Genomic DNA, 14,258 nt, shown 5'->3' on the forward strand with positions numbered 1-14,258 from the left:
CTATTTAATATGCTCTTTAATGCTAATTAGTGGTTAGCATTCTGAAATACTGGAGCTGAATATCACCTGAAAACTCGCAAGGCCTGGCTTTTGTGTGGTGCAGCATACTCCTGGCCTGTGCGGGTGAGGCCATCAGTCAGGATGCATTTTACATAAAATTATAAACAGAATCACCTGATTTTTCTTAACTGGCATTGACCTGTATAATATACACTGTTAATATTTCAACGTTAGGAATTTTCATGTTCGTTTGGTTGTTTGTTTATTCTTTATTATTACCTGAAGTGGAGGCTTTGAGGGAAACTGGAATCCTTTCACAAGTCATAAATGGAGTTTGCAGTGTACCCTTTGTGTGTCCTCATCTCTCAGCAGAACCTCAGGGTCTGCAATCAATATCAGAAGTAATTTCTGTGCCCACTTATAAGAAGAAATACAGTGACCCAATTAAGTGAAGAAAATGCTAGACTTTAGTAGTGGATGAAAATGCAATTAAAGTAGGTTACTCACCTACAAAATAAGTTTCTGCTGCCCAAAACATTGCCTTTAGGATGGAATGGAACAGTGGGAAGCTAAAGATAGATAAATTAAGCCTGATTAGTCTCAGTGGCATAAATTAAGAATACAAGCTAGCATGAGGGATTATTCCACTCTTCAATTTAATTCTCCTCTACTGTTATTGCAGAGCATTGCATCCAATTCAATCTTGCATGTTTAAATAAAGTTAGTTGTTGCTGAAGACTCTCCCGAGGCCTCCCTGCTGTGGGATTTGTAATCCAGCCCCAACTAAAAGCAGTGGAGAGATCTACCAGGTTTAAGGTTGATGTAAGATGAAGAAACAGGAGCAAGTGATGTTATATGCGTGTTTCAAACATGCACCCATATCTATATTATATCGACACATAATTTTTGCAAAACTGGAAAACCTCTTTACCTGAGCAAAATTCCTGAATCTTTTGCCTGGCAGTCAGTTTCTTTTACAGTCACTTCATGCTTTCTCTTGTGAGATTATCATAGGAAATCCCTGGGCCTCATCTGTGCTTTCCTGTTTGTTCCACATAGAGGGGCACCGCTTATTGCATGCTGCAGCTTAGAGGGGTGACACACCCACTAGCCTTAACACTGCTTGGCCTGGGTATTGCAAGCAGCCGAGTTATCACTGAGCAGAGCTTCATGAGAGATGACAACCTGGTGTTTCCCAGGTCTGCCTGGTAAATGGAACAGGCTTTATGTACTTATTTTATTATATATACTTTTTTGCTGTTGTTGCTTCTTCTTTTTCCTATATCTACTTGTGAGATGATTCTTAATTTATGAGGCCTACAAAACAGGGATAATCACTTTTTCAGAGTTTGGAAAACATTTGCCACGTAAAGCATGCTTTGGAAATCAGTAATAAATAATCAAGTGAGAAATCTCCCTTAGGAAACTTATGAAGGGACAAAGAAACCAAGTGTAAAATTCCCTTGCTGCCACCAACCCCATCTTGGCTGAGGGTAACAACCACTGGAACAATTGGTTGGAGCCACTGGTGTGTTTCTGGGTGGCTTTTCTCCAGTTCTCATTCAGAGAATGAGAGCAGAGTTGCATTCTTCAGGCTGTCTTTGCAATAGATGGTATTGCTTTGTACAGTCTTGCATATAATGAGTAGAATTAATACTTTCAAAAATTCTTTTTTTTGTGTGTGTGTGTGCTGTTTGATTTTAGTTATATTTTCTAAAGTGGAAAGTGTTTAATCTCAGAAAAAAATGCTTGAACCGGGGGTATCAACATGGCTGCAAGTTGAGATATTTATGAATTCGTGCATGTACCGACTTTATCCTGAAAGTGTCTTGACTAATCCTCCATTATGATTATTATAAAATGTCTGCATCTGCTTCACCCTTTATCAATTTTATATCTAAAACCTGATATAATTTGCTAGTGTAGTAGAGCTGAATCACAGTCTAGAATAGAATTTATGGTTTTTGCTGGAGTGAGTGAAATTTGATATAAGATTCAAAGAAAAGCTACTTATAGCCCAATTGCAGTATAATCACATCACTTTAAATTTCGTGTGAGAAAATGTTACAGTAATCTTGAATATAGTGATATAAAACTATTTCTTAGGATTCTAAGAATAAAATGCTGTCATTATGTTAAGAAATGCTTAGATTCAATGCTTAGACAGCTTATATGAAATAAATACGGGGGTAGACATGATTAACACATTGGCTGTGTGAACTTAATGCCTGAAAGAGGAAGGTGAAACAGAAATGTTCCTATGGCAAAACCAGTTTTGTATTTGTGCATTCTCCATCCCCTCTCCCCCTATAGAAGTATCCCTTACAGCAGTTAAACTCAAGCTGTTGGGTACAAAAAGGGACTCAAACACTGGTGTAGCATGGTCTCGTATCCCTGCTGGGGGGAGTTAAAAGAAGGACCGTTAATGTTGCGCTTGGTGTATTGGGACAGGAGGAGGATGTGGCTGCTCCCCCTTCAGAACCTCATTGACTTTCAGTCCCCAGTGTGCCAGTGGGCTCCTGTCCCTTAGCAGGACACAAGGTATGGGCCTCTAGCCATGAACCAGGAGCCAGCACCAGTGCTGCTATTGCAGTCCTGCAGCACGTGGGAAGGTAGTCTGGTGGGACAGTCCCAAAATCAGGTTCACAGCTTTCATTTGGGTCTTCCTGGCAAGCTATTTTGTCCACGTGTACATGTTTGAGGCCATTCTGAGAGGCTGTTGATCTCCTTCTGTTTGGTAAATGTCATGGAATATAGAGACATTTTCCCTGTCTCACAGGGCCGTGGAAAGGGAGCAATTGTGCTTTAATCTTGCTGTGGTTCTTTAGAGCAGTTGTGGAAAAAGTGTAATTCATCTTCCTTCTAGCCTCTGATGTTATCAGAAATGAGATCTTATGTATAACGTGAGCTGTTTAGATAACTGTAACTCATAAAATACATACATTAACTAGATGCTCTGAAACTGCATGTTTGATGAGACCTTTTTCATTTGAAATTTAAATTGCTACAAAGTTGTAAAAAAGAAAAAAAAATATTACACATATATATGTACAAGCAAGAGACGTATCTCTATAAGTAAGTTCTTTTTGCATTTTAGCAATATATTCCTTCCACGGCATTTGCATCTACTCTGGTTTATTTCAGTAACATGTGTGCGATCACGAAAATAGTTTCATAGCTTATCACCACAAACAACTCTAGGTTAAAAAGCAAAAAAAGAAATTAATATAGCTTTTAGCAAATACTTAAAATTACATTTGCCTCTCCTTGCCTTTGTTACTGGTTGTAGTTATCTTAACATTCGGTCTTTTGTATTTTTAACCTTCAGGCAACAACAGGGTATGGTGATAGTGATTGCACATCAGAACTCTTTGAAGTAATATCTGTAGATCTTGTGGAGCGCTTTTTTTTTTTTTTTTTTCCATGAAAATTAGTGGGTTGGTCTAAACTTGATATTTTTATTAGCCTTCTACAGAGGAAAAATAGTCTTAATATATGTAGGTGTTTACAGAGAGATACTCAGAATCCACGTATGATTCTCAGTTTTACTTTCTTTGAAGCCAAGGTGAGTGGAATGGAAAATACATCCTTGTCTACAACTTGCTAACATGGTAAATTGGAACTCTTTGAACATGTGACAGCAAAGCATTTGGTATGTTTGTCTTGGAGAGAAATGTCAAGATTCAAACTAATTTTGTAACACCTTAATCTTGTATGAATATTAGGGCCAGTACTGCACTTTAGACCACCTTTTAATATTTATGCATTTAAATGTGGAATAAGTAGCATTAAGAGTCTGGAATATATTGAATTGCCCTGACTGTCAGTCAACAGAATAATAATATCGTGTATATTCATACAAAAAAATTTCTTGCATATAAAAACTTTTATAGACTGTATCCTTCTTAAGAGATCTGAAAATGTCTAACATGAGACCATTAAATATTCCTTTCATTACTGTTTCTAAGATTGCACAGTATCACACTTGGCAAAATATCATTCAGTTATGCTTTTGGCCATGGAATTCACTGAAGGAATTCATATTAAAGAGTTGGGCTGGAATTAGAGAGATTAAGTCAGTGCTTTTTATTGTTATTGTTGAAGTTTTTATTTGTTGGCTGAAAGCTTTTAAAGTAATTTCAAATATTTTCATTCTAATTGCTTTCCTAAAACTTTTAAATCTGTAATATTTGCAAACTGTGTGTGATGGAGATTTGAGGATATATGAATAAAATATAAATGTCTGTTTTCTTTAGGATCTTGCTCAAGTATTTCATCCCACTGATTTTTTTTTTGTCTGTAAGCAAACAGTATAAGTGTGTGTATACATACATACATATGTTTATGTGTAAAGACACATATATAAAAATTAGTGTGGTGGATGTTTAAGACTCAAATCAAATTTGAATGGTCTCCTGAATTAAAGGTTTTTAAGAATTAAATATCAGAAGACTGTCAAATATATGATGGTACAAACACTTATATAGAGATTCAATAATTAATGAACCACTAATGAGATTATTCATTTGCCCAAAATTCAACATTGGAGATGTGATTGCAAAACTGGGTACTTAAAAGTATTCATTCTAACATTTTGTGTTCCTGTCTGTTGTTGGTTGCTCATCAGCAATGTGTTCTTAAGCAAACAAAGCTTCTGGAAACACTGTAGGAACTCCTTTTGTTTCCAGTGGGACCTGCATTTCCTCATAATTATTAAGCAGCTGATTAAAGGTTAGGAACCTGATGTGGTGTTTTAGGAAATCTTTAGGTGTAGGAAAATGATAGAAATATCTGTAGTGTAGTAAGTTCTGGTGGGCGAAGTCACTAAACCTAACACTTCCCAGGTAGTTTTTCACACATGCACTAGGATCTTTCCTAGAAAATTTATAGCAGAACGTAGCAGGAAATGAGCCTACTTCCAGAAGGTACTTCTGGAAATCTTCTGAAAAAGTCTGGAAATGAGCAGAATGTAGTAAGCTGATTTTTGTTGTGCTATTTTACAGTAATCACGGATCATAATTTTGCTGTAAGAATATGAATGGAAAGGCTCAAGTATGAACGTGGCATATTAACAAGTGGCCCACTACATCATGAAATTCATCAGAAAGTGTAGTTTTCATGTATTGTCTCTGTGCATATATAAATACCCTATGCACACACATCTATTGGCTTGTTCTTTAATGTAGTTGTGGTACCTCATCTACTTCGGCATTTGGTCAAAGGCTGACCCAGATGCAAGGCCTTTTGGCTGCATCTGGCCATTTCCTTTCAACTCAGTGAATCAATGCTTAACCTCCAGTGCTGACAACTCCAGTAGCTACTTGTTGTCTGTGGTAAATAATACTTTTTGTAATTGGCAGAGAGTGGTGTTTCTTCAAAAACATTAGAATTGTGCCAGAGAAGTTCAGATATTTTTAGGAGTAGGCTATGTAGCATTTAAATTGAGGATACCGTTTTGCATCCCTTCTGAGGTAAAATTAGTTCTTATCTATTTACAAGGTTTTAAATCTCATGTTTTAAGAGATGCTTCATTCATTTATGAGTATAAATCCCTAACAGATTTAGTGATGTTACATCTGTGAGCCAGCCTTATAGTTTCTAGTAGCAAAAATAAAATAGAGTACTTGTATTTTATAAAATAATATGAATGCCACCTACTGTTTCTGAAGTATTGAAACTGTCATGAAGGACTTGCTCTTCCATAAAAGAACACTCTGCTCCTGCTATGAACACATCATAGTTAAAAGTAAAGCCGCTACAGAGATTAGCTGGAAATCTATCCAGAATAGAAATGTTATTTTTACTTTCACTAAGAAAATAAATTGTGTTTCCTGAGGACAAAAACCAATATTTGATGTAATGCATCTGATGAAACACTTGTTTGTAGATCCTGATAGCTGATGATTTAACAACCCCCCCCAAAGAAAAAAAAAAAAAGCTTCCTCCCACTCCATCTACTTCTGTTGCCAGAATAATTTTAGTGTATATTGTTTTGTGTGGAGTAATCAGGCTGAAGTAGCATTAGTCCAGCTTCTCATCTTTTAATTACAGACAGTTTATTGTCTATGCTGTCCCACTTTCTGCATGGTTCCCCACCAGTCAGCTAGACTTAGCAATCTCCATTAATTTAATTTGGCATTTCATTCAATCAAACGGGCTGTGAACATGATGATTTTTTTTTTAAATAACACAATGCTCATTCTTAATTGATGTCCTTATCAGGCATTGTATTTGCCAGAGCTGTAATTATTGGTCAGGCAGCAAAATCAAATCTGCCCAAATGCAGTGAGGATGTTCTCTGGTGAAATTATTAAGATACAGTACTTAGACCTGCAAAGTAATTTAGTTTTGGTCTGTAATTACATCTTTTGGGATCGTTATCTTTCTTTTCACTCATAAGGATAGTGTAACCTCTGAGGAATTAATTTGCCACATCCGAAGATAGAACTGAGATTCTTGCCATAATATATGTTTGTGCAAGTAGATATTATTCTATATAAAATATATGAACATGTTCACACCATAAAAGAATGATTTGTATTAATGGCTGTATTTTAAAAAAAAATGTCTTCTAATCTTATTGCAAAACTGCTGGAAATGTGATCAGTTGAGGCTGCTGTTTTCCAGAAGCAATAAATTGACGTTAGAAATGATAGAATTCGGGTGTGCAACTATCTAAAATACATATGCAAATGGATATGTAGTGCTGTGACATAACTAATTTAGCACTAGTTCTTCAAGCAGGAGTTGAACATCAAGCCACTGAGAATTTTTGTCTGAAGATACTATCCTGAGAAACTTTAAAATGTGTGTTTTGACTAAACATTAACTAATAATTATGTAAGGATTCTTAGAGTCATGGTAGCCAAGTCCGAGTTCTGGTTTGAAGTAAGGGTTGGGATAAGGCTTTCTTTAAAAAACAAAACAAACAACAACAAAAAAATAACAAAACCAAAAACTACAGGGGGAGGAGGGGGAATCTGTAATCATTTATAATGAATCTTTTACCTATTCTCAGATTTATGATTTGTAATCTTTGAGTACAGAATTACAATCATTCTGTTTAATCTCAGTATTTTATAAATCTCCTGGTATGTTCTCAGAAGAAGACAAAATGTGTTTCATTTGTGTGTTCTGTAAATATTTTGTTTGAATTTTTTCTTTTTTTTTTCATTTGGAACATTTATTCGTGTTCCATGGTTTTGCTTTTATTCTGTGCTGGAACAATAACCCATCCAATGGTTTCTATTTGGCTGCATTATTAAAATAACTAGCATTATTATGAAAGGAGTTATTTAGAAAATGTATTATAGTTGCCCAATTAATCTAATTTTACTGTGAAGCATAAAATAGCAGTTTTATAAAAATTCTTGTTTGTTCCATTGAGATGCTCTGATAGAAGTTTGGGCTCCTGTATGTTTTAGGTTCCTTAGGTATTTCTCTATTTGCCTTGTTTTGCTAATGAATAGTGGTGCTCTAATGTTTTTCAAATTAGAGTAGCATCACAATTGGGTTGACTTAAAGACAGAAATGTACAAAGCTTAAATAAATAATACTGATTAAATATTGCAAGTAAAATAATCCCTTCATTAAAATTAGTGGCAAAATTCCCATTAACTTTTATAGGTTCATAATGTTATTCTGTGTTTCCATAACATCTTCAGAATTGGTTATTAGCTTTAGTCTTTATACTTTTGTTTATTACGTTTTTGTGGTGTAAACTTCTCTTGCCTATTTCTTGCTGTGGCTTTTGACTCATCAAAGTTGCAAAAGGACAAGAACTCGAATAGTAGCTTCTATTTAACCTTTGGGATTTGTCGGAAGATATTGTTTGGTAGTCATTAAGTGTCCACAGAGTCTGAATTCCTGATCTGTATCTCCAACTGCCAAGGCTTTTTTAATGAAGCCCACCATCAGGTTTCTTTCTTAAAACATTGGTTCCTTGATTCATGTGAATTCATTAGTCTAAGAGCTTTCATAACCAAACAATTTTTATGCTCTGGTAGCTACAGAGGGTAGGTTGGAAACCCAAGTAGCATTCTGCTCTGATTAAACATGCTTAATTCCTTGATTCACAGACAGGAGTCATAATGTCTGGCCTATGTTTGGTCAAAGAAAATGTGCAGTTTGCAGAAGTGGGGCAGTGATGTGCTTTTTAAAGCTTGACCAGGAGTTGTTTTGGTCTTCATTTGGGCATGTGATAGAATAGAGGGCATGAATTCTCTCTTGGCATTACAAATACAGACCCTTCCTACAAAAGAGGTCTAGATGTTGGACTTTGGTTTGGGTAGTCAAAGCTAAGAGAAGAGCTTCAACAAGCGATTTTAGAATCAATCAGCTTCCTTGACGTTCTTTATACAAGGAGTTAGTAAGCAAACACGTGGTCTCTCCTAACAGCCTTCTTGTTAGTGCTTACAGATTTCAGCAGAGCCAGTTCAAGGGCCTTTCAAAGAGTATAGGACTGAACTGTCATACTTCTAGTCCAACAATTTTCACAAACAACAAAAGCTGTGAATCAGAACAAGTTCAGAAGAGGATTCATTTGTTTGCAGTCTATTTTGTGCAATCAGCACGTGTGTATGGTTTGCATTGATTTGCTGCAGCAGGAAGTTATGGTACTCAGGCTTAATATGTTTATTGAAATTTAAGATGGAGTTTGTTGAATTCCTAGAAACAAAGGAAATTAGTAGTAGTGTGCTTAGCATGTCATTTGGTTGATGTTGCTGATATTGCTTGAAAGGTCAGAGCTACTTTTGTATAAATGGGTTGATGGTATATGTTGCCAAAGGAAGATGAAAAAAAAAATCTGCTTTTGTAGTTACAGACCTGGGGTGCGCTAGGATCTTTAGATGCAAAAGTTTATGCAAAACCTTGCTCATAGCTATGGCTAACTCATTTGCAAACCATCACAAAGCCAGCATGAAATTAAAAGATATCTGGACTAGGTACTGCATCTTAATCTTGTTCTGTCCCAAGGAAACATAAGAGATGGGACCCCACAGGACTGTACCTGGGCAGACCTAATTGGGGGATCTAGCCTTTAATTTGGATGCCCGCTGTCAAGTGTTGGAATGCTCTGTCATGTTTATGAGGGGTCTGGGCAAGGGATCCTTCAGAAAATACATGGAGAAAGGTGTTGATTGTAACAAGAGTCATTTCACAGAAAACATCTTTCCCAAATTATTTTACTAAAATAGACAAGAACCCCTTGTTCTATTTAGAATGATTTATAACTGTTCCCAGCTGATCACAAAGTGTTTCTAAATTAAAAGCCATTAATTATAGCCTTATATAGATACAAAGATATGCAAGGGGTGCTTTGTAATTCCAGCTCCGCACTTCAGGTGAGAGCTTTTTAAATTACTTGGACCATTGGAGCCACCTGCTTGACTAAATGCTGAGGGCCCTGTGTTTCAGTACTCATCAGTGCATTGCAGTGTTAACATTGTTACTGATTTTTCTCATTTCTCCAGGGCAAATACTAATTAATGGATACAATTCACAGCTGATTAGCTGTAGTTTCTTCAGTAATTACATTCGCAGACTAACTGTTCAGAAGAGGATTTCTAACCCAGTTCTTATTTCACTCTAAGCTTAATTTGTTTTTTGAATTGTTTAGGTCCTTAAGATAATAACCATTTTATTTTCTTTTGTTGTTATAGGTACCATTAGATAATAAGGAAGTTTAATCTTAGCAATACTCACTGATAATTATTGTGTGCCTTAAACGGATTTCTAATTCAGAAAGAAAAAATAAATTTCAGTGATATTAGTTAGGACCCACACTAACAAAAGCTTAAATGTGCCAGGTTCTGACATCAGTACATGAGTCATATACAATAGAGTCCTAAATATTTTACCCCAGTAACAGAGTGAATCTAAGGCCATACAGTTGCAACTTCTAGCTAAGACATTCCTCATTATGTCATTTGCCTCCACAGCCTTAATAAAATGGAAAAGTATGCTGTCACAAGGAAAAAATGGTTGGCATTCAAACCAGCAGCAGTTGTGATGTGAGGAACACATGTAGATCAAAACAATATAGAAGTTTACCCTCTGAGGTAAAAAATAAAAAAAAATCAGCTGCATTCCCATTTTGAGGTTCTGGAGCCCCTAAGACTCTAAGCTCATGAAAATAGGATTGGGTTTGTTCCAACTTATCCTATTTATCCAGTATTAGAGCTAGTTGTTAGTGCATGTTGTGCCTTTGCATTTAGGTATTATTTGAAAAACTTTATATATATATATATATATATATATATATATATATATATATATATATATATTTCTGGTTACTGTAGAAAGAACAGCTCTACTGGCACCATTGGTGTTCCTTCATGTAAATCCTTCTTAGTTTGCCACTGGCCAACATGAAAAAAGTCTATCCTGTCGACCTCCATGTTGAGATGAAGTAGTATATCTTTGTGCCCCAAATCCACGCACACACATCCTTCTGTGCCAAGACAGTAACTTCAATGTGCAATTTCATTTTTTTTTTAAATTCTCCCCAAAATGGGTGACATCTGGACTTTTAAAGGTGGATGACGTTATTTCAGTAGCTGAGGATAACAGTTTAAATAATTATGAGGCAGTGTACTTATCATTTTAGGGCCTCTGTTGCTTTAATGCATGATACAGGTTGAAAGAATCAGCATTTTAAGTATATATGATGTGTGGAATTTGATACAACTTGATCTCTTCTGTTTTGTTGATCAGGACTCAAAGACAGTATATTCACAAGAGACATGAGGCTCCAGTTCTTTGTGTCCATGTTCCATTTTTCATCCTCTGTCGTTACAGTTTCCTCAACTTCTCTTTTTTCATTCATTTGACTTTTGGTCTTATTTTGTGAAATGGATTTTGGAGTTTTCAGGGAAAGAACCTCTCTTGAAAGGATCACTCTTTGGCCCCCCACTGCTCCAGGATGCTGCAGGAACTGGAGAGAGTCACGGTCTGAAACATTTCCCTGCTAAAAACAGTCAGGCACCAGGCACTGCAAGAGCAAATTGAGCTGGAGCAAAGTGGTTTTCCTTTCAGGACAGGCTCACCTGCTCTGGGAGCACAACAGGGTTTCTTGCTTGGAAAGAAAAACAATCTCTGCAAGTGTATGGTTACCAATCATCAAGTGCTTGTTGCAGAGTTTCTGCTGCTGCTGGTACTGTTTGCTGTTGTACTTTGTTGTTGTTTTTGTTTGGTTTGGGTGGGGGTAGTTGTGATTTTTTGTGGTTGGTATTGTTTTCTCTGGCAAGGTCTGGCAAGATAAAACCTCTGAAAAAGTTTGTTTTACAGAAATAAAAAATGGGAGCTTAGGGAAGAATGCTTAGTGTGGTTCAGCAGCAGTAAAACACGGTAGGGTGTTGTAGCGGCAGCACTTTGCTCTCATTTGATGCTCTTGCAATGTGCACTGTGCCTGATACTAGAAATCTGAAAATGCAAAAAAATTTAATTTAGTGTCTTATATGGTAGCTGCATGACATGCATGGGGTCTGTTCCTTGAAGCAAAGACTCTAGGCACCTGCCTGCCTTTGGAAGTGCTGTTTAAGGGAATAAGGCATGCTAACTGCCAGTTAACCAAATGCTGATAATCTCTTCCTTTCTGTGCTCAGTCTGTAGAAGAAAAAGTACTTATCTACGTCCACAAATGTTCATACTTGGGTGTTTGGAGGAAATGACTTAATGGCATCTGTGAGGATCCTTTCTGATCACTCGTTTGGGAGAGGAGTTGCACCACAGCAGGAGCAAGCGATCACCCAGCCTGGGTAGATCTCGGAGTCTCCGTGTGATGCCGTTCCTCTGATGTGAAAAATCCTCAGCAAAGTCTTCTGGCCTTAAAGATCAGTGGGGGTGGGAGCTCAGCTGGAATGAAGGATAGACAAAGGGGGATTGCTTGGCTTTTTAATTTTGCGGAAAGAATGGGATTTTAAAAGCAGTGCTGCAGATGCTCTTTCTTCTCCTTCTTACCTTCATCTCTTTTAAGCCAGCTCTGCTTGGAACAGTAATACAAAAGCTACTTCTAGCTACAGCTGTCCTCAAGATCAAGATCATCTGCAGAAATATAATTATGTGTGTCAGGAGAAGTGTAGCAGATTCAAAATGCCTTTTCTGGGGAATAGTCTATTTGTAATGGGCACTTAATTTCCAAAGACGTCCCTAGGCCTGTGGGATGGCTTTGTGACACAGAAAGTTGAAAAGGTACGCTTGGAGATCGTCCATGTGCAGACCTGGGGATGCAGAAGATGTAATAATAATAATAATGTTAAATAATAATGTTCTGACTTCAAAGAACACCTGCAAAATCATATCTTATCTGTTTTGCTTTTCTTAAACTTTTCTGTGGTGGTGATGGGGTAAAGAAAAGTTTATTGTGGCATGCATTAAAATCCAAATATTTATTTTTCTTTCAGTTTGGAAACAATAACAACTACATGAACATGGCAGAGGCAAATAATGCATTTCTTGCTGCAAATGAGGTAGATATTTTTCTTTTTTTATCTATGCTCATATTCTGCTGTTTGCTTTGATAATTTAACAGACTTTGAATGGATGAAGAGTGAAGTACTGAATTTCTGTGTGTTTTATGGAGCACAAAATAAAGACTTTAATGAGAAAGAAAATAACCTGACAGCTCTCCATTACTAGTCAATTTAGCTGTCCATAAGGCTGTTACTTACATAGCATGTCAATAGAAACAAATCTGCTTTATGTATGAAAAAAAATCATAAACAGAAGGAAACAAATAAAAGGCACAGTAGGTGTACATTTTCAAAACAAGCTTAGTAATATTCAATAGCAGCTAATGTGCTAATTTCTGTTATAGATACAAATATTTTGATTTGGGTTCTTAATGCTCATATAAGTTAGAAAAACAAAACCAATTTTGTTGCCTGAAGCATGCTGGGTGAGGGAAACGTCTGATCGGGATTAAGAGCAAACCTGGGGGTTGGGCTGGTGGAGGCTGGCTGGGCTGTAGAGGTGATGGATTTGAGCACTGGCTTTGAGAAAGGAAACAGGAGAAAGGTACGGCAGCTGCAATCTGTGTATTTGTTGTTACAGTGGTGCCTCCTTCCAGCCAGTTAATAGACTATCAACATGCTAATATTGACCCCAGCTCCAGTTAGAAACACCTTTTGCTTGTCACTAAAAATCAACAGCTTTTATTCCAAAGGGAGTGGGAAGGATGGAAAATGCATGATGCACTGCCTTGCAGCGTGTGTGGCAATATAAAGAAAAAGAACTCAATATTTATATCAGGTGTATGCCATAAATGATCTTCCAGACATAAGAAAAGGTTAAAACCTGGGCAGCCTTGACTTTACATGTTGTAAGTGGTGATTCAGTCAGAGGTATTCTTATGCACTTTTAAAAAAATGATCTTGGAGAAAATAAGTAGAAAGGTGTAACAATAAATACGAAGGTTAGAGTTAGGAGTCATATTTTATGAATCATTTATACAATGGTCACCATCTCTTTTTACCCAGCAAGACTGCTTAGATAAGGGAATATTGTTTGGCACTAGCTCCAGTGTTATTTGTGATAATGAACACAAACCCCATCTGTAATGACAACATGATGTTTCTTTCTGTAGAATTTCTTTCCTACATTTGAATCAAACATTGATGAAAGCTCTGCTGCCAGCAGCTGTTCAGAGACAATTTAATTCCAGCTGTGATAATTCACCGTGTCAGACATTGGCTGTTATATGTTGATACAACAGTTCTCCAGATTTGCATTTTTATCAAAAGGAACAAATGTTTTGAACATTTCAGTACAGATGGCATTTAACTGTGTACACAGTTTTTTTTTAAACATGTAAAATATAAATATTTGAAAAGTTAATAACTTGAAAAAATATATGATTGGTAAGATAAATCCCACAAATGTTAGAACATCTCTTGGTCATAACAGCACCTTTCTGCAATCCCAAATTGCATACTATTCAGACCATTTCTGCAGGCTGAATAGCCCAGTGATTTGGATTTAAGACTACTTCACTAAGGGGCTTGCTTTCTTCTTAGATTACATCTATTTCATCTTCGTTCTTAGGTCCTTGATATGTTTTTAAAAAAGACATATACATGCTTGGAAAAGTTATATTGTAAGAATTAAATGCACATTTTAAAAATGTTATGTTATACGTCAATTTGCTCTCCCGTTTGTAGTAAGCTGTGACTACTAAGATGAGTGGGGCTTCTCTAAATAAAATATTGTATTATTGTGTAACTGTGTTATATATTTATACAGATGTCCTAGATTTATTG

At 36.4% G+C, this 14,258-nt stretch overlaps 1 protein-coding gene across 6 annotated transcripts in view; it reads left to right on the forward strand.

Moving 5' to 3' along the window:
- The window catches only part of TOX3 (TOX high mobility group box family member 3), a gene marked incomplete at its 5' end in the record, with an annotated part of 76,944 nt that overhangs the window by 38,916 nt on the left and 23,770 nt on the right, over positions 1 to 14,258 (forward strand). For 4 of the 6 annotated variants that reach the window (XM_080552891.1, XM_080552892.1, XM_080552895.1 and 1 more), the window contains one exon: positions 12,405 to 12,470. The exons of 1 other annotated variant lie outside the window; for it this stretch is intronic. In XM_080552891.1, the coding sequence (XP_080409017.1) occupies positions 12,405 to 12,470 (66 nt within the window). Of the gene's footprint in view, positions 1 to 6,880; positions 11,156 to 12,404; positions 12,471 to 14,258 lie in introns of those variants that run through there. One more of the 6 variants, XM_080552893.1, reaches the window with a different exon arrangement.

Source organism: Anser brachyrhynchus (assembly GCF_964034855.1).
Source record: "Anser brachyrhynchus genome assembly, chromosome: 12".
Taxonomy (NCBI): Eukaryota; Metazoa; Chordata; class Aves; order Anseriformes; family Anatidae; genus Anser; species Anser brachyrhynchus.